The sequence below is a fragment of the Lactuca virosa genome, chromosome 4, assembly GCF_052849685.1.
Source record: "Lactuca virosa cultivar CGN04683 chromosome 4, Lactuca_virosa_CGN04683_v6, whole genome shotgun sequence".
Classification (NCBI taxonomy): Eukaryota; Viridiplantae; Streptophyta; class Magnoliopsida; order Asterales; family Asteraceae; genus Lactuca; species Lactuca virosa.
In genome coordinates this window covers 11,871,796-11,899,616 of record NC_136429.1, presented here as the reverse complement: position 1 = coordinate 11,899,616, position 27,821 = coordinate 11,871,796, and the positions used below count along the sequence as shown (strand labels likewise).

Sequence of the window (27,821 nt, the reverse complement as noted above, 5' to 3'; positions counted from 1 at the left end):
CACTAACTGTAACTCACAATCAATCACTTCCCCATTGGGGCTCAGCCAATCCATACCCACTATAACCTTATTCCCTCGCAGGGGAATGGGAACCAAATCCACTGAAAACTGCTCATCAAATAACTGCAGCGAAAACGCCCTATGTACTCTCGCGACCCTGACGGTCCTGTCATCAGCTATCTCAACCTTAAGTGGGCAATCCAGCTCCCCCGGAGCTCTACTAAACCTCTTGCTAAGCGCAAGGGAAACAAATGATCGGGTAGCCCCCGAGTCAAACAATACTGTAGCTGAAATGCCGTTCACTAAGAACGACCCTATACAAAAACATATAACCATGAGAAACAATCAATATCAATAAGGAGATAAGAGAAAAAAACACATACTCGTCACCACATCAGGAGTCGCTCCGCCTCCTCTGCTGTCATCTGAAAAGCTCTACTCTTCACCACTGGCGTCTCACCCCGGCCCTGACGGCCGTCTATAATCCTCAAAGTAGCAGGGGCAGGTGCTGCCACCTTCTCTGCTGCTGCTACTCTCGGGCACTGGGACTTTTTATGTCCCCTCTGATTGCAATGGAAGCAAATCATATCAGCTGCTGTGGTGATGGTGGTAGTAGCTGTACAATCTCTACTCATATGCCCGGTCCGACCGCACTTATAACAACCGGCACTACCTGCCTTGCACGCCCCATCGTGCAATCTCCCACACTTGCCACACCGACTGTGGCTCTGCTATCCTCTGGATCTATGATCTGATACCTTGGGCTTTTTGCTCGAACTCCCTGTACCAGAAGCCACCTCTGGCTTCCTCTTCCTCTCCATCTCCAAGTCTATCTCCCTCTCTCGAGCCCTTGCAATCATATCATCCAGCGTTTTATAGCTGGACCGGCTCACAAACTGGCGGATATCACTCCGCAACATCTCATGATAATGGACATTCTTCATCTCCTCATCAGCTGCATACTGAGGAACAAGAAGAGCCCTCTCCCTGAACTTGGCGGTAATCTCCGCCACTGTCTCTGTAGTCTGGGTGAGATCCTGAAACTCCCTGGCTAACTGCTGCACCTCAATAACCGGTGCAAACTCGGCTCTGAACCTGGTAGTAAAATCAACCCAAGTCATCGCATCAAGCGCTGCGTCATCCCCGATGACATGTCCGATCTCCTACCACCAATATCGTGCCCTGTCCTTCAGGAGACAGGATGCTAGTCTGACATTGTCCCCATCGGGACATCTGCTAGTGCGGAAAGTGTTGGCAAGATCAGCCAACCATCTGGTACTCGCTATGGGGTCCCGCGCCCCATGATAGTCTAGAGCTCCACAAGCTCTGAACTCCCTGAACGTCAATGTGCGCGATCCCATCATGGCCGCTACCTCAGTACGGAATGCGCCTAGCTTCTCATCCAGAAGCTCTAGGATACCCTCCTTGACCGAACAGAAGATCACATGAGTCTGCTTAAGTATGATGCGAGTAACCTCTGAAGAGAGGAACTCCCTAGTCTGCTCATCTAGATGATCGGCCCCCGAGCCTGATCCTGATCCCTCGCCGGCTTCTGAACTGCCGACTGCTGGCTTAGGGCGTAAAACCACCATTCTGAAAACACACCATGACAAACGTCAGAAACACTGATATATCTCGAGGGATCGCTACTACTACAAGTTTCCTAGTCTCATCTCGGCCTTACTCGATTCAAGTACGGATCCTCTGCTTTTAGTAGTACGGGCCCATACTACCTTCCACATCTATCCGTACTTTCCTCAAGTACTGCCTCGACTCAACTAAGTCACTTCTACTACTACTGATCTCTGCTACTCTCATCCTAGGCTTGCCCTAGGGAAATCTCTGACTCCACCCAATCCAGTCCTCAGCTGCTGAAGGCCTCCTTGTAATGCCAATTAGCCATCACCTGAATACCATCACATGTGACGAGGCTCAGATAATCCTTCGAGTAAAAGACTCGTCCCTACAACGGTTAGACTCAAACAAGAGCTGCGCAATAGGGCCAAATCCAGCACTCTGAGATTATTCAACCCTGATCACATGTGACGTGACATATTCACCTAATGGTTAACTCCCATCACTCAGAGTCCTACAAAGCACAAAGCAAGCAACATTCGGACACAGGAAACTACTCAAGAAAATCTATTCTCATAACGAGAAACTGTACTAGCATACAATGTTAAGCTCATACTATCAGACATAACCTAAACAGGCTATCCTACTACTGTCTACTCAACACTAGCATGCAATTCTCATGAAGCTGAAACACATATAGAATGCACATAAGGCATCCTCCTAGATCCTTAGTCCTATTCTAGCATGCTGTTCTACTGAAACTGAAACTGACAATCATAAACTTGTATGGGTAATTTGGGAGTACTTACTTGAGCTCGGCTGATTGCATGCACCACACCCTTTTTCTCTTTTCAAAGTTCTTTTCCTTTTTAAAAATCCTCTTTGCTTTTCTAAAACTCTTTTCTTTTTAAGTTTCTTTTTCCAACAATTCTTTCGAAAACATTTTCTTTTGAAAACCTTTTACCATTTCCTTAGTTTGAGTCCAGTCATAACCGAAAGTGTGCCTGGATCCCTCAAACCAAGGCTCTGATACCAACTTGAAACATCCCAAAAATACAACCCAAAATTTTTTCGTTTGAAAACTTAACTAAACCTTAATATTAAATAGTAAAAGATAAATCCATGGATCATACGTCTCAAAATGTCATAATAAGTTAATCAAATCAACTGATGTCAAAACATATCAAAATGTCTGAATAAAACTCCCAGGATAAACTGAAGCTGTGGTGTGTGCCATGCCATCATCCCGAGCTCTTCCCCTTACTAGCGGAAGTACCTGAAACCAAAAACTGAAACTGTAAGCACAAAGCTTAGTGAGCTCCCCAAACTACCACATATCATACAATATCATATAAAGCAACTATTGGGCCTTACCCACTGCATCGGACAGAAGTCCGGAAACTGCATCGGACTGAAGTCCGGAACTAACCAGGGTCTTGCCCTCTGCATCAGACCGAAGTCCGAAAACTGCATCGGACCGAAGTCCGGAACTAACCAGGGCCTTGCCCTCTGCATCGGACCGAAGTCCAGAAACTGCATCGGACCGAAGTCCAGAACTAACCAGGGCCTTGCCCTCTGCATCGGACCGAAGTCCGGAAACTGACTGAACATAGCATAGCATAATCATAACTACTAGCATAAACACATATACTGCATACTGCATCGGACCGAAGTCCGGAACACATAACACAAGACATGCTTGAATCACAAAGACATCAAGCACACTGAACTACTGCATTGGACCGAAGTCCGGAACTACTGCTAACTAAACGGGCCAGCATTGTGGCCGTAGACCCGTTCCTACTGGAAGGAAACTCACCTCGTAACGCTGGCTGCTGAGGTGCTAAATCTGAAACTGTCTGACTGCTGCTCCGGAACTCCCCGGCTACAAATCCCATAAACACCAAATCAGATACTGATAACTAATCTCAGGGTAAAATGACTATTTTATCCCTGGTCAAAGTCAACTTTCAGTTGACCGGACTCGCCGAGTTGGGCCGCCAACTCGCCAAGTCCTTTTCATCCTTTCTGATCCTCTACGCGCTTCTGCTCGTCGAGTTTGGCAAAGGCTCGACGAGTTCCTCTTCGATACTAGCATCTAGTTCATCTTCATCTGACTCGCCGAGTTGTATGAACAACTCGTCGAGTCCTCCTTCATCCTATGAATAAGATCGGTCCTTGACTCGCCGAGTTATAAGAACAATTCGCCGAGTTCCTCCACTACTAAATCTGAGCCTTAACTCACTGAGTCTATGTCCTACTCACTGATTCCACCTTAAACTCTCAAATGGAGAAAATCGGGGACTCGCGACTCGACTCGTCGAGTCTGAAGAACGACTCGCCGAGTCCCATGCATGCTATTACTAAACAGTCGATTCTGCTCGAATCCAGTGCATTCCATTCATAGATCTGGGCTCCTAGGGCTGGTTTTTCACGTAAAGTTTCTAACTTTACGTGCATGCATGCTAATATGAAGCTCAAAAGCCCAAAACAAGCTAAAGGAAGGGATCTAAGCTTAGAATGGAAACTTGGCTCAATAAAGGTGGCAACCTTGAGCTTAAGAGGCTCTGGAAAGCTTAGATCTGAAGTCCATTCATCATATTAACACTTAATTCGACCTTAAAGTCTAGAAAGGGCTCAAAATCCACAAAAGTAAACTTTTCAAGAGATCTAATTGATAATAAGCAAAGATTCGAGCTTGATACCTCAAAGAGGACTGAAATGCAACCAGAAATCCGGATCTACTTGCTTCCCTTGAATACTTCCCTTTTCTCTTCTTCCCCTAAATCTCCAAAATGCACCAAAACCTTCACAAGTGAGAAAATGCTCCAAAAATGATTAAGGACGGTTAGGGTTTCATATGGGACTCTTTGTGGGTGAGGGAGGCTGGTCTTGGGGCGCATAAGGTGTTTAAATAGGGTGCAAACCCTTGAAATTAGGGTTTCATCCAGACTGGCAGACTCGCCGAGTCCGGAATATGGACTCGTCGAGTCGCCAACTTAAATCGTGTACAAATCCTGACTCTACTCGATGAGTCGGGCTACTGACTCGTCGAGTACCTCTTAAGGAAATCAAAACTACTTGCTTAAATCACATACCAGAAAATGGGGTGTTACAACATGTACACAATAGGAATGATGTAGTGCTAAAAAATCATCAGGTTCTATGAAACAAGGAAATACCTTTGGTAAAGGTACAGTGGGAGCACCGTAGAGGGTCCGAGTGGACGTGAGAGTCGGAGGAAGAGATGCGGGAGCACTATCCGGCGTTGCTTACCTCACCAGACTTCGAGGGCGAAGTCTAGTCCAAGTGAGGGAGAATTCTAACGCCCCGATTCCCAAGTATTGATTTCTTTGGATATAAGAACTTTTAATTCAAGGTCTACTCGACGAGTTGGCTACCGGACTCGTCGAGTAGCAGCGGGTTGGTCCACGTATTTAAGTGACCTACTCGCCGAGTCCAAGAAGGGACTCAACGAGTAGGAGCTGGAAGGTGAAACCCTAATTTTTGGGGTTTTACACCCTATTTAAGGATCACTTATTCCCCTTAGTCTCTCTTACAGCCTCCCTTGAGTTCAGAAAACCTAATTCGTGTTTGCTCTCTATATTTGTGTGCTTCTTAGCTTGGAAGAGGGATTTTTGGAGTAAAAAGCTTGGAGTTCAAGAAGTTGGAGCAAGGGGCTGTTGTAGATCCGAATTCTTCTCTGTCTTGGCATCATTTTGGAGGTAACAAGTTGTTACCTTGGCTCTCTTTTAGTTAGATCTCTTCATTTATGGGTTTGGGGCCCTTTTTAGGGTTTTATGTGGTGTTTCTCTGTTTTGGGTCAAGATCTGAGGATGCAACCTCAGATCTGGACTCCTTTAGCCCCTCCTTGTCATAAAGTTTCAATCCTTGTCAAGCTATGACCTTTCCCTTACCTTAAGCCACTCCTTTAGCTTGTTTTGGGTCATTATCATCTTGCATTCACGTAAAGTTTGCAACTTTACATGATAAACATGCCCTAGGAGCGTAGATCTGCAATATGGAGCCTTTACATGGCTTAGAGAGCACCTGTATGGATGAAGGATTGAAGGGACTCGGCGAGTCGCATGGTCGACTCGGCGAGTCATATGAAGATGGTCCTGAACTCGACGGGTTGGATGAATAACTCGGCGAGTCCAATGAAGATTGTCGTAGACTCGACGAGTCAGTAGAGTGACTCGGCGAGTGGGTGAGTTATGCAAGGAACTCGGCGAGTGTCTGGTTGCACTCGACGAGTTCAGGTCAACATGGACTGTTGACCTTGGCAATTGACTTTAACTTTGACCAAGGGTTGACCAGTTGACTTCTGGGGGTATCTTGGAAATATATGAACATGGATGTGTGGCTAATATAGGTGGTGGAGTTTTTGGCTGTAATCCGAGAGTTTGAGCTTATCTTTCAAGTCGACATTTGCGAGGTGAGTTCTCCTCACTATATCAACAGGGTCTAAGGCACCAATGCCGGCCCTATTCGGATTTGCATCCGGGTTTATTGCATGATATGTTTATTTGATTTACATCCTGGTAGTTAGGATGGTTGCTATGTTAGAGATCGGTTAGATCAGTATCCTGATTATAGGATGGTTGCTATGTTAGTGATCGGTTAGATCGGTATTCTGAGTATAGGATGATTGCCATGATTAGTGATCTGTTAGATCTGCATGTTTAATTGTTCATATGTATGTGCACATGTGTGTTGGTTTGGGGGAAAGGGTTGAGACAGGTCCTGCTGTGTGTAGTAGGCCAAGACACCCTGGGCGGACCGGGTAGACTGCAGGCCCGGGCCGGGCAAATCTAGTGTGGATTGACATCTATTGTGGATTGAGAGAGAGATAGCTAGGTTCAAATGTGGATTGACATCTATTGTGCGGACGTGTGGACAATGCTATTCTGTGAGAATGACAAAGAAAATATGTTGTTTGATAATGTGAACACGTTCAATCTTACATAACTATTGACATTATCACGCATTCTCACCAATTAAATCGTCTATAAGGTTATTATAGACTTTTTATTATTATTTTCGTTCTGTCAGAATGTTCTCAAGATGTTTATTGAGTCATATTCTGTAAGAATGAAATTGAGTGAAAAACAATGCGTGAGTACAAAAATGAATAAAAATTAGTGAGAATGCATGGAAATAACAATAAATGTGTGTGGTTGAACATATTCACATTAGTAAACAACTTATTCTTTCAGTAATTTTCATAGAATAGTATTGTTCACACAATAGTTGTCCGTCCACATTATAACGTAGCCATATATATATATATATTATATATATATATATATATATATATATATATATATATATATATATATATATATATATATAGGAAACGGCGAATAATAATATATTAAAACCAGCCGACCATTAGCAAGTAACTAAAGAGGAAGCGAGAAACATGAAAGATAACAAAGCAAACAGAGGCTTTTTAGAAACATTTCCGTTAACATAGCAAAAGAGAGGCTTGCAATATTTCCAAAGTCATTCAAAGCCTCGGCCAATTCAACATCGACTTAAGTTACATATATACAAATAAGTTTGTTTCTATTTATTTTCTATAACTCTACTTCAATCTTTGTTAGTGTTATAATCAGTTCATCACATCTACCGTTTAATTTATCAATATCTTCTTAATATTTCAAAACAAATACGGGTTCTACTTAAAATTTATAAAACTTATTTCTTTCTTTCTTTGTTTTTTTTTTTCGAAATTCTAAAACTTTCTACAAGGCTTTTTTGCTAAGTCTATTAGGGGTTCAGTTATATTTTTAGCTATGATAAAACTTGTATTTTTAGTCTTTGATAATCATAAAACTTCAATTCATTTTCTATGATTAAATATCGTAAAATTTCAATCATTTTTCAAATTTTTTATGTTCCTAAGTCATTTTTTTTCCTAAAAACCTCACTTGAGTTTTCATTTTTCAATAAAATCTCTCATAAAATCAAAGATTTTTTCTTTTGATTCAAAGTTGATTTAAGGTCGAGTTGAATTAATTTGAGTGTTTTTAAAATAAAAAATAAAAAATAAAAAATATATAGTAAAGTAATCTTACTTTTTAAATGGAAAAACCGGATCCGGGTAGTTCACCCGTACCCGGAAACAGTGCCCATACAGTGGCGTTGGAGCTCGATTTGAACGAAACCCCACTCACTCCCTTCTCCCCGAGAAGAAGCTGAGGGTGGTAATGGCGACGGGTTTACGGCGGATCACCGGTGTGGCTTATGTTGTGAGGAGAAAGGGTAGGTGGTGGTATGCTGTGAGTGTGCAAAACATTTTCAAGTAGAGTGTTTTAGGCGGAGACTAGGGGGAAGGGAGTGGACGTGCTCCGAGTGTTTGATGGAATGCAACAGAGAGAAGAGGTTGCGACGAACTGTATCCGCTACTAGTGGTGGCGATTTAGGGCTTGTGGACATGAATGTCTCTCCACCGCGTGAGGTTGAAGGTGATGACGCAGGGTTTTGGGTAAATTCGGAGTTAGCCTTCACAAACAGTGCCCCCAAGTATGATCATCCATTCATCTTTTAAACTTTTCAATTGGAGGATGCATATGCGTAGTTTTTTAGTGATACGACTCAAATTTATTTTTAACAATGTCTGCTTGCTTTTACCGAGGTTTTCATGGTTTTCTTTGTGTTCTAGAATGATCTACAATGTGTGCTTGCTTTTCCGACAATGACAAAAATATGTTCTAGTGAAATTGTGATTCAGGAAATGGAATCGGTCTAGTTACTATGATTCAAGTTTGTCTTTTTTAACAATGTCTGGGTTTCTATGTGTGTCTGAATGATCTATAATCTGTTAATGGTGGTAAGAAAAACATGTTTATGATGAAATAGTGATCCAAAAATTGAAGGATACGTAAAGTTAAAAACTTTGTGCCATTTCCCTAAATCTGGATTTAAGTTTTAGCAATTGCCTATCTAAACATATATATTTGGTCATAAATGTTTATTGTTATGTGATTTACCTTTAAATATCTTAGGAAACAAACAACTTTTGAATCCCCCCACAGATATAGGAAGTGAAAACTAATGGATTTTCTTATTCTAGAAATGACACATATTAGGGTGTACTAACACACGTCCAATAGGGTTATACGTTCTTTGCATGTATTAAAAGCTTCAAGTTGAGAAGTACATAACTTTGGGTATTGTGAGGAAGCTGGTAAACTATGTGGGGTTAACTATGATTGGTAGATTTTCCATTTCCGATCTAAGTAATGAGGCTCCAACTTGCTAGTGGATTTGTACCTCTCACACTTTTAAGGGAGCATCAAGATTCATATAAATTACATTATCAAAGGGTTATGTTAAATGTTAATCCCATTGTTGTCTTTAGATTTATAAGTAAATTTGAGGAAAAGTGGTGATGCCTTGTGTTGTGCGGATGATCCACTTATAGAATCATAGGTAATATCATGTGCACTCATTAGGATTGTTCATGGTTTGATGAAATGTAAATTTTTTGAATCCATGAAGCTAACCTTAATTTTTGGTTAACCATAGGTTTAGTTAACCTCTATAGGCAAAACCAAAAGAATCTACTTATGTCTTGATTCGATAACAATAATAATATTCACTAATCAACCCCCTCATCCATAAGAATCACTATTATGTTTCCATGGACCAAAATTCTTTTTGTTAGAGCTTTGGGTTCAAATCTCAAGCTACAAAGCACGTTATGTGTGTGTGTGTATATATTAAAGAAGTGTGATTTGTTATGTGTGTGTGTATTAAAGAAGTGTGATTCGTTATGTGTGTGTGTATATATATTAAAGAAGTGTGACTTTTCTTGTTCAAAAATTGCCACCAATATGGTTACATGATACAACCAGTATGGAATACCTTGTTTGCAGTGTGGCAATAGTGGTGATCTATTGGAAACAACTTAGTAAATGTCGATTGGGGTTTTGTGTGTTATAAGGTTTTCTTTTATGGAACTTGGTCGTTTTCTAAGTTGTAAACTCAATATATTGGTTACATGTACATGTATATTATATGCATGTAATGATAAGATACCCTATTCTCCTACAAACATTTAATGCACAACATATCTACTCTTTCCCTATTTTATTCTTCAAAGTTCTATCTTATTCCTATTACAATCCTAATAACGATCACATCATTGTCTTGTACCTTGAACATTTAATACTATATATATAAATTGTTGTTGAATGCACATTCAATCACAGTCGACTATTTTGGGACTTCTTATAAAGTTGAGGCATCAAGTTAAAGATGCATATCATGACCCATAAAGGTAAAAAGTCATGGCAGGGTAAACAAATGTTTGGATAAGACATAAATGCCATATGTGAAATTTTGTAGTCGGATGCTAATTGTTCTTACATTCGTCAAGCATAGTACTAATAGAAAGAATCCAGTGAAGTTGAAAGCGTTTATGTTAACTTTGTGAAAATCAAAATTGAACATTTATTAATTAGTATTCTTCAAGGTAAGAAACTTGGATGATAATATTATTATACATTTAGTAAAATTAACTTTCGATATCTTTTTTTGTTTCCAGAATGCAGGATACGTATTGCAATCCCTTCACTAACTTTACTTTAACTTCTTGCAACAACACTCATAGTCTTAGAGATGTTGCAAATGGATTTCCATGTGCAACCACTTCCTACAGTACAAGTACAATACAAACTGCACGCATGAATCTTGATATTGCAACACAGAATGACAATTTAGCTTATTTGAAAGCACTTAAAGACTACATATCTGAACACAGAGGTGTATTGGAAGATGGTTGGTGTGTTAAATTTGAATACTCAGAGACTACTTGCAAAACCTCTCCTTTTTACTGTTCCCCAGATGGAATTAGATACGATTCCATGCCACAAGTTGCTCATCATCTTGGTTTGCTTTCAACTTCCAATTCCATTGACACAAAAATTGATAACAGAGTGGAGGGTGGATCAAGGTCACTCAGTAATGGTGGAAATGCAGTTGAAGTTGTCCCAATGGAGAATGGTGGTTACAATGGATCAGATCATTCAGTATCATTTCCAGTTCAATTTGAAGACTTGTTTGTTATATCAGTTGGAAAAGTCAACCCAAGGCGTCCATTCCACAACACTCATCAAATCTGGCCAATTGGTTACAAATCCATCTGGCATGATAAGCTTACAGGCTCCATTTTTGTATGTAATGTTCTAGAAGGTGATGATTTTGGCCCAATCTTTAGAGTAAATCGTCATCCATGCTCAAAGCAATCACTCCCCAATGCTTCAACAGTAATCTACAAAAAGCCTAAATCAGATGAGAATGAGATAGCAAGCTCAGAAGCTCTGCATGATACACCTTCTGATAATAGCTTCATCAATGGTGATGTTATTGGTGAATTTATGGTTGAAGGAAGATCCACATCATCTGCATGGAAGATGGTGTTGGAAACCCTAATTTGTGCAAGCCATCATGCCTTTCAAGATCTGAGTGTTGTAAGCTTTCACTGTAACCATAATGATAACAGGCAACAGTTTTATGGTTCATATGGTGTTGATTCGTTGGACAAATTTGGTTGTTTGACTTTGACTAGTGGTTCTGTTGACCGCATCCCGGACTTGATTTTGACCACAGAGCAACTTGAAGCTTCTTGTATGGTGATACGGAGATGGTTGGAAATGGATAGATTTGGTTTGGATGCAGAGTTTGTACAAGAACTCATACAACAGCTTCCTGGAGTTGGTGCTTGTTCAGAATATAAATATTTGGATGCCAGATGTCAAAATTCGATTGCACGAACTGTTGGAAGTGGATTTTTTTCGGTTTTACATACACAGAGAATGATATCAGATAGTCTCACAGAAACCTGTAAAAGACTCAGCCCACCTGGCAATACAATTACTTCTAACCTTCCTCCATATTTAATTGGGGATGTTCTACAGGTAACTGAATATTTGCTTTTGGTGTATTATTTTCAATTTCTTGAAAGTTTCATCCTTTATTTTTTCTTTTCAGGTCTATGAGTTCTGCTTGCAGTTTCATAAAGTTCTTGGACAAGATGCACCTCTCTCTAGACAAAATCTTGAAAAGGAGCTACTGGATCCATGGGTTGATGGGTTTAACCAACCAAATAGTCTCACCTCATGTTCCAGAATTGCCCCTGATACAGGCATGATGCTCTCAAACTTTCATATGACAATGCTGAAGGTGCTAGTGGAAGATATACTATCAAAAGTTACAATATATGATCCATTTGGTGCCATGGAATCCAAGTCAAGAAAAGGGAGGAAGAAAAACATGGACATAACAGTTTCTAGCAAAAAGGGCAATCCTGGTATATTTCCTATTAATGAAATTACTTGGCCAGAGGTAGCCAGGAGATACATTTTGGTTCTGTTATCCATGGATGATAATTATGAAGCTCCGGATCTCACAAACCGTGAGTTTGATCAAGTTTTCCATTGCTTGAATGGTGATGGGGGCCCACTTTGTGGTTCTCTTACAGGAATGGCTGTTATCGAGGCTGATGCAATGGTAGAGTGACATTACTTATATACCCCTTGTTTGTTTGTTTGTGTTTATAACTCTTACAGATTGAGATCGAGTTTATGTTGTTTTCAGATTCTAGCAGAGGCCTCGAAGAAAATATTTTCTTCTGTGAAGAGTAAAATTGGTGACTTCATCATTGACAACGATCTTGATGTCAATGACTCTGTCAAGGAGACAAAAAGAATTGACAACAAATGTCCAGAGTGGATAAAGGTTCTAGAACCTATAAGAAGACAACCTACAAACGTGGGAGCAAGAATAAGAAACCGTGTTTTCAAATCATTAGAAAAAGATCCACCAGAATGGGCGAAAGAGATGCTGTTAAGATCCATAAGTAAAGATGTCTACAAGGGTAATGCATCGGGACCCACAAAGGTTTGTGCTTTTTAAACTGACAAATTTCATCCCTTTTGTTTATTTTCTGTAAACTGAGTTTTCTTCAATGGAGTTGAAATGAAACAGAAAATTGTTGTATCGGTTCTTGATAAAGTGAGAGATGAAACTCCATTGACCAAGAAGAAAGTCAAAGAAAGCCGAGTTGTGAGGACAGTATCTGATGTGATCATAAAAAGGTGTCGTATGGTGCTACGTGCTGTTGCTGCTGAAGATGAAAACAAAGCTTTTTTTGGTTTCATGAAACCAAATGAATTTGATGATGTTGTCACAGTTGCACGTCGTTTGGATTTTAGAACAATTGACCTCAGATTGGATGCAGGCTTCTATGATCATTCCCATCAATCTTTCATCGAGGATGTTCGTGAGGTATTCCCAAACTACCCTTACTTTGTTATTTTGATCGTAAAGTTTTTGCATATGGAGAAAAATGTGGGCTAAATCTGACATTTTGTCATCTTTTGACAGGTTTGGGAAAACTTACGAATAACATACAGGAACAAACCCAAGTACATTGACTCCATAGAAACAATTTCAAGAAAGCTTGAAGAACTATACAAACAAGAGGTTAGTTTAGTTGAATTTTTTAGGGTTAAATGCAGAAAAATAGGATAATATTTTATCCTTTTCATGATCCAGGTACTTACATTGGTGAGCAAAACCATGGATTATGGCAACAATCCGTTTGAAGAAACAAAAAAAGAGCTAAACATGATGATCATAGACACAATTTCAAGCACACTTTTCATTGCACCATGGGAAGATGGGATTTGCAGAGTATGTGGAAAAGACGAAAATGACCATATTTTGCTTTTATGTGATCGATGTGATGCAGAGTATCATACTTACTGCTTAGATCCCCCTCTTCAAAGGGTTCCAAAAGCAAGTTGGTATTGCCCTCCTTGTATTTCTTTCATTACAAGTCAAACCATGTCACGTGAAGATGATCATCATCATTTAAATCATGGGCCCACAAAGAAGAAAAGTCAAAGAGAGTTTACTCGAATTGGTTTAGAGGAACTTGCGGATTTAGCAGATGCCATGGAGTCGATGGAGTATTGGGAACTTGGTGTTAAAGAGGTTTGTCTATTTTAGACATTCTACTTTCAAATTTTTCTTATAAATAAATAAAAGTTTGTTGCTATTTTTTTTTTGCAGAGGGTTTTCCTTGTACAGTTTTTGTGTGATGAGTCTTTGAGTTCAACTGTGATTCAAAATCACATGAGTGCAGATGGTTGTTGCAATTTTCAAAAAAACTTTTTGGGCCGGGATTCAGATGGAAGACTTTATTGGGCTCTGGGTAGGCCCGAAAGGGTATTTATGTCCGGCCCACACAGTGTAGGTGAACTGTGTGAAACTTCTTCTTCTTGTGCATGGGTTTGCTATGAATCAGATGGTGAAATTGAGGCTCTGCTTGAATGGCTGGAAGATGATGATGCAAAAGAGAAACAACTGAAAGAAAACATTAAGAAATGGCAAAGAAACAAATCAAATGATTTAAATGATGATGATCACAGTGTTGGTCAAGTTGCAGTTCAGTTGAGGTCATCGGTTCATGCGAGGGCAGAATTGGAAAAGAAATTTGGGGAAATATTCCGGTGTGATTGCTTGGAATTAGTGGGACCTACTCGACACCATTGTTTTTCATGCCACTCTACATTTTCAACTAACGAGCCGGCTCATCAGTGTGAGGCCAAGGGTATAATTGGAAAAAACCTGTCTGAAGTTGATGGGGGTATAATGGGAAATAACCGCTTGTCTTTAGCAACAGTAGCTGGGAAAGCTTATGAAATTCTTCAATTTCTTAAAATAATTTTACTGGATATTGAAGCTGCTCTTCCGGATGAAGCTTTTAGACCTTCAAGAAAAGACCCCATCAGGCTACGAATTTGGCGGGCGTTTCTGAAATCAGCTAAATCAATTTATGAGGTGAGTTTGTTAAAATTACCGTTTTGCCCTTATTTTTGATAAATTGTCATTAACAGTTACTTTGAAACCTGATTGGGTTTTTTTCAGATGGTTGAAGCAACTATTATCTTAGAGGACATGATTAAAACAGAGTACTTAAGAAAGGAATGGAGGTATTGGTCATCACCTTCAGCTGCTGCTAAAATCTCAACCATTTCAGCTCTTGCCCTACAAATTTACGCCCTTGATGCCGCCATATTTTATGAGAAGCCGCCACCTCTGCCGCCAGTGGACCTGCCGGAATCCCTAACGCCGGGGAATTTGGAGTCAAAGGAGGAAATTCCTACAAAGTCAAACTTGAAGAGCATCCGAAAATCAGGCAGCTTAACAATAGAATTAGTAATGCCGGGGAATTCCGAGTCAAAGGAAGAAACCCCCAAAAAGTCAAAGTTGAAAAGAAGCCCAACAATGGAATTAGTAATGCCAGGGAATTCTGAGGAGGCAAAGGAAGAAACTCCCAAAAAGTCAAAGATGAAGGACAAGTGGAAGTCAAACAGCCCAACAATGGAATTAGTAATGCCAGGGAATTCTGAGTCAAAGGAAGAAACTCCCAAAAAGTCAAAGATGAAGGACAAGTGGAAGTCAAGCAGCCCAACAATGGAATTAGTAATGCCAGGGAATTCTGAGGAGGCAAAGGAAGAAACTCCCAAAAAGTCAAAGATGAAGAGCAACTGGAAGTCAAGCAGCTCAAAAATGGTGACAATATTAGATGAGTCAGAACCCATCAAGAATTTTATACCCAAAAGCAGATCAAGGAAGGAGGAACTTGATGTTTTTAACTTTAGTGATTAAGAATTTAATGGTTTTATTTAGTGTTGTACATTTTTCAAGCCCCTGTTCTAGATACAACCTAGAAGCACAAAAGACCCTTTAATCCTTGATTGTTGTTGTGTGTTAATCTACTTTTGTATTGCTTCTTTCTGAGGGGTGTTAATTAATAGTTATGATGAGTTTAATTAGGAGAAACCAAAACAAGTTTCAACTTTCAATGTTGTGGCGTTAGTTTTGCATAATCTTTATATTTACTTTAAGACAAAATTGCAAAAATGGTCCCTGTGGTATGCATTTTTTTAGGTTTTAGTCCAAACCACGACTTTTTTGGATTTGTGGTCCTTTTGAGGTAGTTTCGTTGTGTTTTTGGTCATCGGTAAAGTGAAATGACTGTAATACCCTTGGGGTATTTATTTTTTATTTTTCTTTCAATTTTTTAAATCTAATAATTATTTTAATAATTAAAAAAAGAGAGGCCCACCTCTCTCTCTCTCTCTCTCTCTCTCTCTCTCTCTCTCGCAGAAAACGGAGGCTGTTACCCTCTGTTCCGGCATGTTTCATTATTCTTTCTCGATGACAAGCAAGCCAAACAACCACCGATACTTGTTGTTGCTACCTCCCTCCTCCTCTTTTTTCACTTCTCTGGACTTGGAGGACTCGTCTTCACCACCAAGGGGGTGTTTGTTTTATCTTTTAAACCAACTTTTAGCATTTATTTTTTCCTAAAAGTTAAAAAGGAACCAAAAGATGTTTGGCAAAGGGAAAAGATCTTTTAAAAGCAACTTTTCAGAAAGAAGGAAAATGAGCATTTTGAAAAGTGACGGGAACGTGACTTTTTGTAACTTTTGAAGCCCTTAAAACTAAAATTACTTTTATACCCCCAACTACCCTAATCCCAATTACCTTTTTTAATCATTTTACATGTAAAAGTTAAACCAAACATTTTTTAAAAACAACTTTTGACTTTTACTTCTCAAAAGCTAATTCAAACACATTTTTAAAAACATCTTTTGTAAAAAGTCCTTTTACAAAAAGGACTTTTGAAGGTAAAAAGATATCCCAAACACCCCCAATCATCCATATCTCGGCATACAAACCCACCAGATTTCTATAGGTAAAAATCACCAGTTCTTACCAACATCCTCGTCTCCTTCCCCTCTCTCTCATCTAATCTATTTATGGAGGTAAAATCGCATAGAACAATGGCATACAAATAACCGGGAATGGGAGAATGGAGGTTTGATTTTGGGTAACTGCATCGAGAAATTAATCACTTTGGTAACCAGGGTAAAGAACATGGAAGAAGATGGATACTCCCTTCATCATCATCGACCATCGATCACATGCTTCTGCTCTAAGGTATCTTCTCCACTTTTAGGATTTTCAGAACCCTAATCTTTGTCATCGTTTCCCATCTAATCATCCTCAATCCAAGGGTTTTTGGAAGAAGCTGGATAACCCCCTCTTTTTTCTCAAAATAATCTCCTAGCGACTTTGTTGATTAGGGATTCACTTGTCTCTTTTTCAAAAGGTACCAATTTGTTCCCAATTGAATGGAATTGGAAGATTTGATGTTGGCGATAGTTTCTAATAACCTGGATGGGTATTTGAATTTGCAACATTCTAATTTGAATCCAAATGTTCTCCTTAAAGATAGAGTAACGGTTGGTAATGGAAATAAAGATTATTCTTCTGATTCAGTAGTTGCAGTGAGCTGGTCTCCAAACGGCGGCCTAAGAACCCGATAATGTGTTGTTTACTTCATTTTCCCTTTCATCATTTTTGTTTCCTTTTGCATTTTATATTCTTATGAGATCATCTGTTATCAGAAAAGATGTATGTTTCTTGATCGTGGGGTGGCTTGAACACAATGATGATGATGATGATATTGTGAAGGCAACAAGAAGATGGTAATGTGTTAGAAGGTTTCGTCGTGTCGAGATCGAGAGAGAGAGAGAGAGAGAGAGAGAGAGAGGCCAAATTAATTATTTATTTTCTTTTTTATTTAAATTAAATAGAAAAAACATAAAAAAATATATCATAAGGGCGTTACAGTCATTTCAATTTTACGAGGGACCAAATCTACATACAAACATGACCAAAAGAACCACGAATCCAAAAAAGTCGAGGTTTGGACTAAAACCCCAAAAAAATGCATACGACAGGGACCATTTTTGCAATTTTGTCTTACTTTAAATTGTTATATGGTTTTTTAGAGGTACAAGTATGGAATGTGATTTTTAATCCATACCATACAACAAGTTTTCATATTTGGGAACTATTTGAATGTAATCCAACTTTGGGAACTATTCAAGTTTCAGGTATCCAAATGGGCTTAAAAACAAGTTTGTAATTGAAGTTATAGAGTGACATTGTGATATGTGATGCTTTTTTACAAGTTTTAGGTATCCAAATAGGCTTAAATCGCACATATGATTTTTTTTTTCATACAAATCTAAATCACTTGCACATTACCTTTAATCGGTTAATTCGTTGAATGAAAACTGGGATAATCATGTTAGTGTTTTAAAGAATAGTGAAAAATCAAAAGCATGAATCTCCAAAGTCTGTTTAGAAACTTAATAAATCATGACCAGGCCAATGCTCAAAAAGGGGAAAAAAATATTATTAAATTTGTTTGTTGTAGGTGAACTATCATTTAAATTTGAATTTATTAAAAGGGAGCTTTTATTGGACATACTAGTGCATTGAATGTAAGGTTAATTTGCAATCACGTCATAAAGTTAGTAAGGATGTTGCAAATTACTACACCGAGGAAAAAAAAAAAAGTGATTTGATTATTAAAGTAGGGGAAAACTGCAATAAAGTCCCTACATATTGGCATCATAATCGATTTAGTCCCTATATATTTTTTTTATTCAATTAAGTCCCAAATATCGGTAATCGTATTCAATTTAACCATTTGACCGGTCAACATGTCATCCAACTTTCAAAAATTATATTTTTGGCCCAGATTTCAAAATTTATTACAAATTTGGTCCAAAAATTACACTTTTGGCCCAGATTTTAAATTTTGTTACAAATTTGGTCCAAATTTTACCCTTTTAACCAAATTTTAGAATTTTATTAAGAATTCATCATAACTTTAGTTTTTTTACAACTTTTTTTTTCAAAGAACTGTTTCTAATATGTTTTTTGCTTTATAAAATCATATTTATACAAAAAAAACGTTATTTCACATAAAAATATTATATTTTCTATATAAAACTTTTTTTAAAAACTTTTTTTTATATGAAATATCTAGTAATAAAAATATGTATTTATTAAGTATATAAACAAACACGATTTTATAAAAAAAATATAGATACACACCTATATATATATATATATATATATATATATATATATATATATATATATAGGTGTTTGTATACATTTTTTTTTTGTAAAATACGTTTTTGTATACATTTTTTTTATAAAAACGGATTTGTATATATTTATATACTTAATAAATACACATTTTTATAACTAGATATTTCATATACAAAAAACTTTTTAAAAAAAGTTTTTATATAGAAAATATAAGATTTTTTATGTGAAAATACTTTTTTTTTGTATAAATATGATTTTATAAAGAAAAGACAAAACTGCACAAATGGTCCTTGTGGTTAGCTGAAAATTGTCACTTTAGTCCAAAAAGGTTTGGACTAGCACCACAGGTCCAAACTTTTTATTTTGTTGCGAATTTGGTCCAATTTGCTTAACTTTTTTATAATGACGCTTTTGCCCTTACTTTTTGTTTTTTTTTCAGTTTTATTTATTTATTTAACTACATTTATTATTAAAGAAATAAAAAAAAAGAAAATTTAACCCCTACCTCTCTCTCCCTCTCTCAATGCAACAGACCACCACCACTGGTTAACGTCATCGTTGCCACCAACACCGGCCACCACAACCGCCGCCCCCGCCGACACTGATTCTTCCTTTGTAAACCTAATCGTCGGAAACTTTAGTCGTCGGAAACTTTATCTAGCTCCGATGAACACCACACACATACACAAATCTTTGTCTCTCCAGATGAACACAACAGAAATCATGAAATCTAACATACAAGAACACATTAAAACCCCAGAAATCTTATGTACAAGAACACAAACATATGAACATGACTCATTGTACACGCATACTCTGATGTATCTAGAATTGATTAAACACAGATGAGACCAAACACATACATATGTTCAAGATCTGATATACAAAACCAAAAATCTGATATACAAGACCCAACACACAAACCTGATTGAACACACAACACTTGCCGGAGCAACATTATCTTTAATCTATCTGTTGTTTAAAGAAAAAGCAAGAGCTTCCAGATCTTCATGTCATCTACACGTTGCCTGAACTAAGGTTTTTTAGGCTGACAACTATGGTGGTCGTCCGATTTTTCAGATCGGTCTTAGACCCACCCTTGGAAAACTAAAACCCTAGATCGGAGATATTGTGAAGACAATAACGTTTACAGATCTGGACGGAGGCAGCGAGATCAAAGATTGGAGCAAGGGTTAACTATTAAACGTCGGTGCTGTGAATGTGGTCCCAAATGATGAAGACGATGGTGGTAGCCTCCGTCTGGGTCTCAAGTTTCTAGTAGCATCGGAGTCCAAATCAACCTAATGAACGAAGATAACGATCTCGCTGAACTCTAAAGTTTGTCGCTTGAGTTTCCAGCTTCGCCGCCGCCGCCTTAAGCTTTTAGGGTTAGGTTTTCACTGCCTAATGATTAGGTTTTTGGTGTCGGATTTTGTAGATCCAGATGCATCCCATCGAGTATGTTTTCCAGCGGTGTTGCGAACCAATTACATCCCATTGAGCATTTTTTCCGGCAAGATAAAGTAAATAGAAGGAGAAGGGTGCAATTTTTCTGGATTGGTCTTGAAGAAGATGAGGTGAGGATGAGACGAGGTGGGAGTTTGATGCATCCTAGTTGGAGAAGGGGAGTAAACAACAATGGTTTACGGTGGTGATTTGTTGTATGGTAGAGTTGATTGGAGCAACCATGTGAAGGGGATGGAGAATTTATGTTTTCCGGTGAGAAATGAACACAGACCCAAAAAAAAGTCTGTCGAGAGAGAGAGAGAGAGAGAGAGAGAGAGGTATTTTATTTTTAATTATTTTTTAGTTTCTATAATAAAAGAAAAATGTAAAATAGAATAATAAAGGGAAAATCCGTCATTATAAAATATTTCAAAATTTTTGGACTGAAATCACAACAAATTGAAAAGTTTGGACCTCTGGTGCTAGTCCAAACATTTTTGGACCAAAGTGGCAATTTTCAGCTAACCACAGGGACCATTTGTGCAATTTTGTCTAAAGAAAAAAACATATTAGAAACAATTTTTTGAGAAAAAAATTTGTAAAAAAAACTAAAGTTATGATGAATTCATAATAAAATTCTAAAATTTGGGCAAAAAGGGTAAAGTTTTGACCAAATTTATGACAAAATTTAAAATCTGGGCCAAAAGTGTAAATTTTGGACCAAATTTGTAATAAATTTTGAAATCTGGCAAAAAATGTAATTTTTGAAAGTTGGATGACCTGTTGACCGGGTCAAAGGGTTAAATTGAATACGATTACCGGTATTTGTGACTTAATTGAATAAAAAAAATATATAAGGACTAAATCGATTATGATGCTAATATGTAGGGATTTTATTGCAGTTTTCCCATTAAAGTAGTCCAAGGTTCATTTAACTACAAACACTAGGGACTTCCTCGTGTCAAATGATCAACTTAATGGTAGTTACAACACAATTTATAGATGATGATTGTGTTATGTACAAAAGAATTATTAATTTTAGACTTATTGATAGTCATAGGTGGATGCAAGGCGTGAGTTATTAGACTGCATAGACAGGTGGGGGGTAATAATGTTATGAATATGACGATTAAATGATGACACAATTGAGTTTTTGATTAACAAGTTGCCAAATATGTACGACGGTGGCAAATATTTTCAAATAAGGTGCATGACTTATATTTTAAATCTTATCGCTAAATATTGATTTAAAAAAAAAAACAGTAACCATGAAGAATATGTGCAAAATGGAGTATGATATGTAAGACAATTCATACAAAAAATCATTAAATTAAAAAGTGCATAAAAAATATGAAGTAGAGTTTGAAAAAAAAAATTGTTTGTTTGAATGTCCTACAAGGTGGAACTCGGCTTACCGGTTGTTGAAAATTGCCATGGACGTAAGATAAGGTTTTATCACGTATGAAGTATTATTGAAATACAACACCAAAGCATGCATGACTATGTTGTGCATGTATCTATCTTTTAATATAATGTTAAGTTTACTTTAATTACTTTCCTAGAAAAGTCTTTTGACTTAGTCATTTTAGGTAGTGGGTTGTCCTTCCTAATTTTAGGCATGTTAGTGGAGCAGTTTCTTTTTGGTTTTCCTGTCATTTCCTTTTTCGTGTAAGCCTTCTTAGCCATCTAGTTTTTGTCCCTTTTCATTAATCAAGTAATACACAACCTTTGTGTAAGTTGTTCTGTGTGTTTTATTTTGTAACATCCTGTCCCAAATTGTTTCCTATTTCGGCATGGTGACCAAAGATCGGGTATTATCAGGCTTAGGACCTTTGAGGAAATGAGATCTGGACCCATTTGAATGTGGGTGACGTAATTTAGATGATCTGGGTGTTCACTTTAGATGGTAAAGTGTCAGCTCGGGCTTTTATGGAAATTGGATTTTTGTTCAGGAAACTTTTAAGGCAAGGATGAGTTGATAAAAGTGTAGAGCTTCTCGTTACCTTTTCATGGATATAAGGATCGTCGAAATCGGATTTATAATGAAGAATTTATGGCCTTCAGAGGATTATAAGTTTTAAGGATAACCCTAGTACGTGGGGCGTACATAGGGAGTATGCAGAGCGTACTAGTGCAAAGTTCAGTACGCGGGGCATACACTGGTGTACGCTTAGCGTACTAACAGGGATTGATCACGGGACCGAGGCCTCGTACGCTGGGCGTGCGAGGGTTTAATGAAACCCTAGTTTTGAGATGTTGCACCCTATCTAAGCTCATTAAGTCCCTAGGGTCAGCCTCTTTACCAACCTCCATACCTCCTAAACCCTAAATTTAGACCCTTAGCCTCCATTGTTGTGTCTTTGAGCTCTTGAGGAGAAGTTAGTGCTTATTTTGCTCATTTTGAAGAGATTGAAGGTGCATTGCTTAGTGTGACGCTTAGAGATCTAGAATCATCACTCATTTTGCAAGTCTTTTGAGGTATCAAGTTCATACATTGTCTTCTCCTTCCTTAGATCTCTTCATAGTATGGTTTTATGCTTCTTTGTCCCCTTTTGGTTGGTCTTGATGGGTTGAGGCCGTTTTAGAAGCTAAGTCTTGTAGATTTGGATGTTTGGAGGGTTCATTATGCTTCAAGGTGCAAACTTTATGGGGTTTATGGTCTCATGTATGCATTAAGTCATCTATTAAGTCCTTTTGAGCTTTACGAGCTTCATTAAGCCATGCATGCATGTAAAGTTGGCAACTTTACGTGGTAAACCAGCTCAAGAATGTCAGATCTAAGTTTTGGAGTGAAGTCTTAATGGATTAAGAGTTGGAAATGAAAGTTGGTTGAATGAGGGAGTACGCTGGGCGTACAAGCAGGTACACTTAGCGTACAAGCCCTAAGGCGAGTACGCCGCACGTATGAGCTGAGTACTCCCTGCATACTCAACAGGATGGGCCTTGGAATCTTGTTTGGGCCATATTTTGGGCTTAGATGATTAGGGCCTTGTTGGGCCATCAAGATTCTCTTGTTGGGCTATTGGAATTTTATTGGACTCCTTGGTTGTAGGCCAATGAAAGGGATTTGAGCCCAATTTGGAAAATTGGGCCATATTGGGCTTTGACTGGTTATTATGGAATTTGGGCATTTGGTCATTTAGATTGGGCCGAGTTATGGAAAGGGTAAAAAGGTCTTTTACCCTAGTTTGGACTCTCAGTGTAGGTCAGGATCCGATTATTGATTGGATGGTTATTTTGTGTCTGATAGCATGGGGATTTTAGCGGGCCAGCAACCAGATATTTTTCTATGAGATTCGGCAGTGCAAGGTGAGTTTTCTCACTATATCCATGGGTCGAAGGCACCAATACTGGTCCATTACTTGTTATGTGGAATATTAGTTGTCTTTGTGATACTTGCCTCGAAGACCTCGGAGGTAGCCCGTGGCATTTGTATGAAAGACCATGGGGGTAGCCCATGGCGCTTGGATGTCAGACCATAAGGGCAACCCATGACATTTCAAGGAAAGACCATGGGGCAGCCCATGACACTTGGATGTCAGACCATGGGGGCAGCCCATGGCATTTCATGGAAAAGACTATAGGGGTAGCTTATGGCAAATATATGTATGGGATGTGGTATTTTGGGGAACTCACTAAGCTTTGTGCTTACGGTTTTCAGTTTATGTTTCAGGTACTTCTGCTTTCAAAGGGAAGAGTTCGGGATGATTGCAGAGCACACACCACTCGATTCCGCATTTTGTGATTCACTTTGATTATTATGATGTATTGATAAAATTTGATTAGCTTGGTCGTATGGCAATGATATGGTCTACTGTTTTATAAACTTAAAAATGAAAAATTTTCAGGTCTTATTTTGAGACGTTGCATATTTTCTGAAAATACTCACTAAAGTTAACAAAACTGGTATAATAGCCTAACCCATGGGAGATCTTCAAGTTGTAGGCAGCGTCAAAAAGCTTAACAATCAAAACTTCAAATCATGGTCTACCTGCATCAGTTCGTACTTGCAAGGACAAGATTTGTTGGAAGTTGTTAAAGGTGCAGAGGTTAGACAACCGGAAAAAGAGGATAACAATGGGGTACTAAGAAAGTAGAAAATTAAAGCCGGGAACATATCAGTTGAAGAGGACCTGGTGGAACATATCAGTGATGCGACAACTCCAAAAGAAGCCTGCGACACCCTAAATGTTTTGTTCTCGAACAAGAATGATACAAGATTGCAATTACTTGAAAATGAATTGTTTTCAACATCATAGAGTGAGATGTCCATTCCCCAGTTTTTCCACAAAGTGAAGTCCATTTGTAGAGAAGTCTCGGAACTTGATCCACGGTCTCAAATCGGGGAGACTCGTATGAAATGAATCATTATACACGGTATGAAGTCTGAATTCTGAAGCTTCATATCCGCAATCCTAGGTTGGCTAGTACGACCATCCATTGTTGAATTCGAAAATCTCTTAGCAGGTAGGAGGCCCTCGTAAAGCAGATGGGGGCAGTTTTTGTGAAAACTGAAGAAGAAGCACTCTATGTTGAAAGAGGTAAGGGTAAACAAAGGCACGACTCTAAGCGCAACTACAAGAAAGCTGCTGAGAAAAAACAAAGGCCAAAAGGAAGAATAGAATTTCCATAAATATGAGAAGGGAGAACAATCTGAAGAGGAAAAGAGTCACCGGTTAAACAAGCGTTTTCCTTTCAAATGCTACAACTGTGGTTATAGAGGGCATATGGAAAAGGATTGCAAATCCGAGCCTAAAGAAGAAGGAAATGCAGCGACATCACAGGAAGAAGAAGCTTGGGATGTAGAGGTAAACTTTGCTCAGGACACTAATGTCTTAGCACTCACTGCTATTACAACAAAACAAAAGAACAAATTGGAGGAATGGATCGTTGACTCAGGCTGCTCGAATCACATGACAAGAGAAAAAGAAATCATACAAGAACTAGTCAAGTATGAAGGTAGCAGGGTTGTTGTAATTGCAGATAATTCCAAACTCCCAATGGCACACGTTGGGAGTGTCCTTTTCTGTCCAGAAGATAATAGAAAAGAGTTGATGCTGAAAAATGTTTATCACGTGCCTAGAATGAAAAAGAATTTGTTCTCTGAATCACAATTAACATCAACCGATCATTATGTGTTATTTGGGCCTGATGTTGTTAAAGTATTTACACAGTTTGAAACTCATTCCAAACCGGTAGCACAAGGTCGTAGATCATAGTCAATATATGTCATATCAGCTGAAACTGCATATACCGACAAAACAAAGAACCAAAATGTTGATCTTTGGCATATGCGGTTAATCCATGTTAGTTATGATAAGATAGACATGATAATGAAAAACAAGCTTGTAAATGGTCTTCCACATCTCGAGGCGAACAAGGGAATAGTGTCTGCAGGTTGTCAATTTGGTAAGGCTCACCAACTACCTTGTGAAAAATCAAACTATCAAAGCTAAAGTCCCTTTGGAGTTAGTAGATTTAGACGTTTTTGGACCAGTAAAGCAATCTTCTATGAAGGGAATGAAGTATATGATTACGTTTATAGATGACTTTTCTAGGTTCCTTTAGGTATACTTCATGAAGGAGAAGTTGGAAGCCTTTGATAAGTTTGAGGAATTCAAACTCGAGACAGAAAGGGAAACCAAGTACAATATACGCAAGCTCGGATCAGACAATGGGGGTGAATATCTTGTAAAATAATTCACAAAGTACTTGAAGGAGCATAAAATAGCAAGACAACTAACATGTCCTAATACCCCACACAGAATGGTGTCTCGAAACGGAAGAACATGCATCTACCGGAAATTTGTGGAATTATGATTCATGACGAGAATATTCCTGGTAAGTGCTGGGTAGAAGGAATGAAGACAGCAACCTATGTTATCAACCGTATTCCTCAGCAAGGTCTCCAATATGTATCACCTTATGAGAAACTCTTGATCCTAAAACCAAATGACAGTCACCTTCGAGTATCTGTGCGTGTTTGTTATGTTTCATACCTAGTCGCATGCATCATAAGATGGAGAAGAAGGCGATTTGATGCATATTTGTGGGGTATGATCAAGAAAGGAAAGTTTGGCGGTGTTGTGATCCAATCAATGGAAAATGTTACGTTTTCAGGAATGTGGTTTTTGATGAAACATATTCGTGGTGGTCTACCAACCGAGAAACCCCACCTGACTCAGATGCACTCAAGGAAGGTTTGGAGTCATCAAGAGTCAACCTTAATGTTGATGAGGATGTAATAATTATTGAAGAAGAATTCGCGTGTGTATAAAGCCAACAACCATGGAAAACGGAGTATTTAATGTCGCCAACTCAGATGAAAGTGGTGGAGAACAAGAAGATCTAAGGCGATCATCAAGACTTAGAGAACCGAACCCTAGATACGCTAATGATGCCATTGTTGAGAGCTCCATGTGTGAACCAAAATCTTTCAACTAAGCGTGTGTCAAAGATGAATGGATGACAACAATGAAGGAAGAGATGTCAACCCTAATAAGGAACCAAACCTGGGAGTTAGTGCCTAAGACAGATGACGTGAAGCCCAGCTCATGTAAGTGGGTATACAAGATAAAGAGGAACCTTGATGGATCTGTGGAAACGTATAAGGCCCGACTGGTAGCCCGTGGGTTCTCACAACAATTTGGACTGGACTATGAAGACACGTTTAGTCTAGTGGTCAATCTAACCACAGTACGGGTTCTTTTAGCCCTAGTAGCAGGTAAAGGGTGGAATATATGCAAGATGGATGTATACAATGCCTTCCTCTATGGCGATATAGATCATGTTATACATATGGAACAACCCTTGGGATTCAGAAGTGAAACTCACCCCAGCTATGTATGTAAGCTCAAGAAAGCTCTTTATGGGCTTAAACAATCGCCCAGAGCATAGTATGGGAAGATTGCATAATTCCTCGAACACAACGGCTTCACAATGACGGCTGCTAACGCAGGTCTTTTCGTAAGAGCAACGGGAAAAGAAGTTGCAATTGTCTTGGTGTATGTGGATGACCTGATCATCAGATGCGGCTCCATTGAAGTAGTTGCTCAAGTGAAAGAAAATCTATGTACACGTTTTCACATGAAAGATCTTGGTAAGCTCAAACACTTTTTAGGTTTGGAAGTGAAGTATGAGAATGGAGATATCATTCTACACCAACACAAATACTCTATTGATCTGTTGAACATATTTGGAATGCTCAACTGTAAGCAATCAATGACGCCAGTTTACACGAATGTGAAGTTATTGATTAATGGTAGTAGAGAACTAGAAGACCCAACTATGTACAAGAAAATAGTTGGCAGCCTCATTTATCTAACATTAACCCGACCTGATTTGGCGTTTGTTATGGGTGTGTTGAGCCGGTTCATGCGAAGTCCAAGAAGATCTCATTCGGCTGCTATCCGTAAAGTACTAAGGTATGTGAAGACTACTCTTAACTATGGACTTGAATTTAAGAGGGATTCAAAGTGCAAATTGCTTGGGTATTGTGATGTTGATTACGCATGGGATATAAACACTCGTCGATCAACGCATGGATATGTGTTTATGTTGGGTTCAAGTGCAATATTGTGGTGTAGTAAAAGACAGCTAACCGTCTCTCTATCCACAACTGATGCAGAATATCGAGTAGCTGCCATGGCAACTCAAGAATGTGTATGGCTAGTTCAACTCTTGAAAAGTCTCAATCAAAACGTAGATTACAACATCCCACTCTTATGTGGTAATCTTTCGTATATCCAGTTGGCAAGAAACCCCACTTTTCATGACAGGACCAAACATGTGGAAGTTCA

The 27,821-nt window shown here is 38.5% G+C and overlaps 1 protein-coding gene across 1 annotated transcript; it reads left to right on the top strand.

Annotated features, from left to right (window-relative positions):
• The first annotated feature begins 7,735 nt into the window (after window positions 1-7,735).
• On the top strand, window positions 7,736-15,519 carry LOC145169345 (methyl-CpG-binding domain-containing protein 9-like). Its single transcript, XM_079087929.1, has 9 exons — window positions 7,736-8,106; window positions 10,133-11,504; window positions 11,578-12,096; window positions 12,184-12,486; window positions 12,574-12,873; window positions 12,973-13,071; window positions 13,144-13,584; window positions 13,663-14,433; window positions 14,521-15,519. The coding sequence occupies exons 1-9, from the start codon at window positions 7,943-7,945 to the stop codon at window positions 15,262-15,264; spliced, it is 4,713 nt and encodes a 1,570-aa protein (XP_078944055.1). The 5' UTR covers window positions 7,736-7,942; the 3' UTR covers window positions 15,265-15,519.
• Window positions 15,520-27,821: the final 12,302 nt, after the last annotated feature.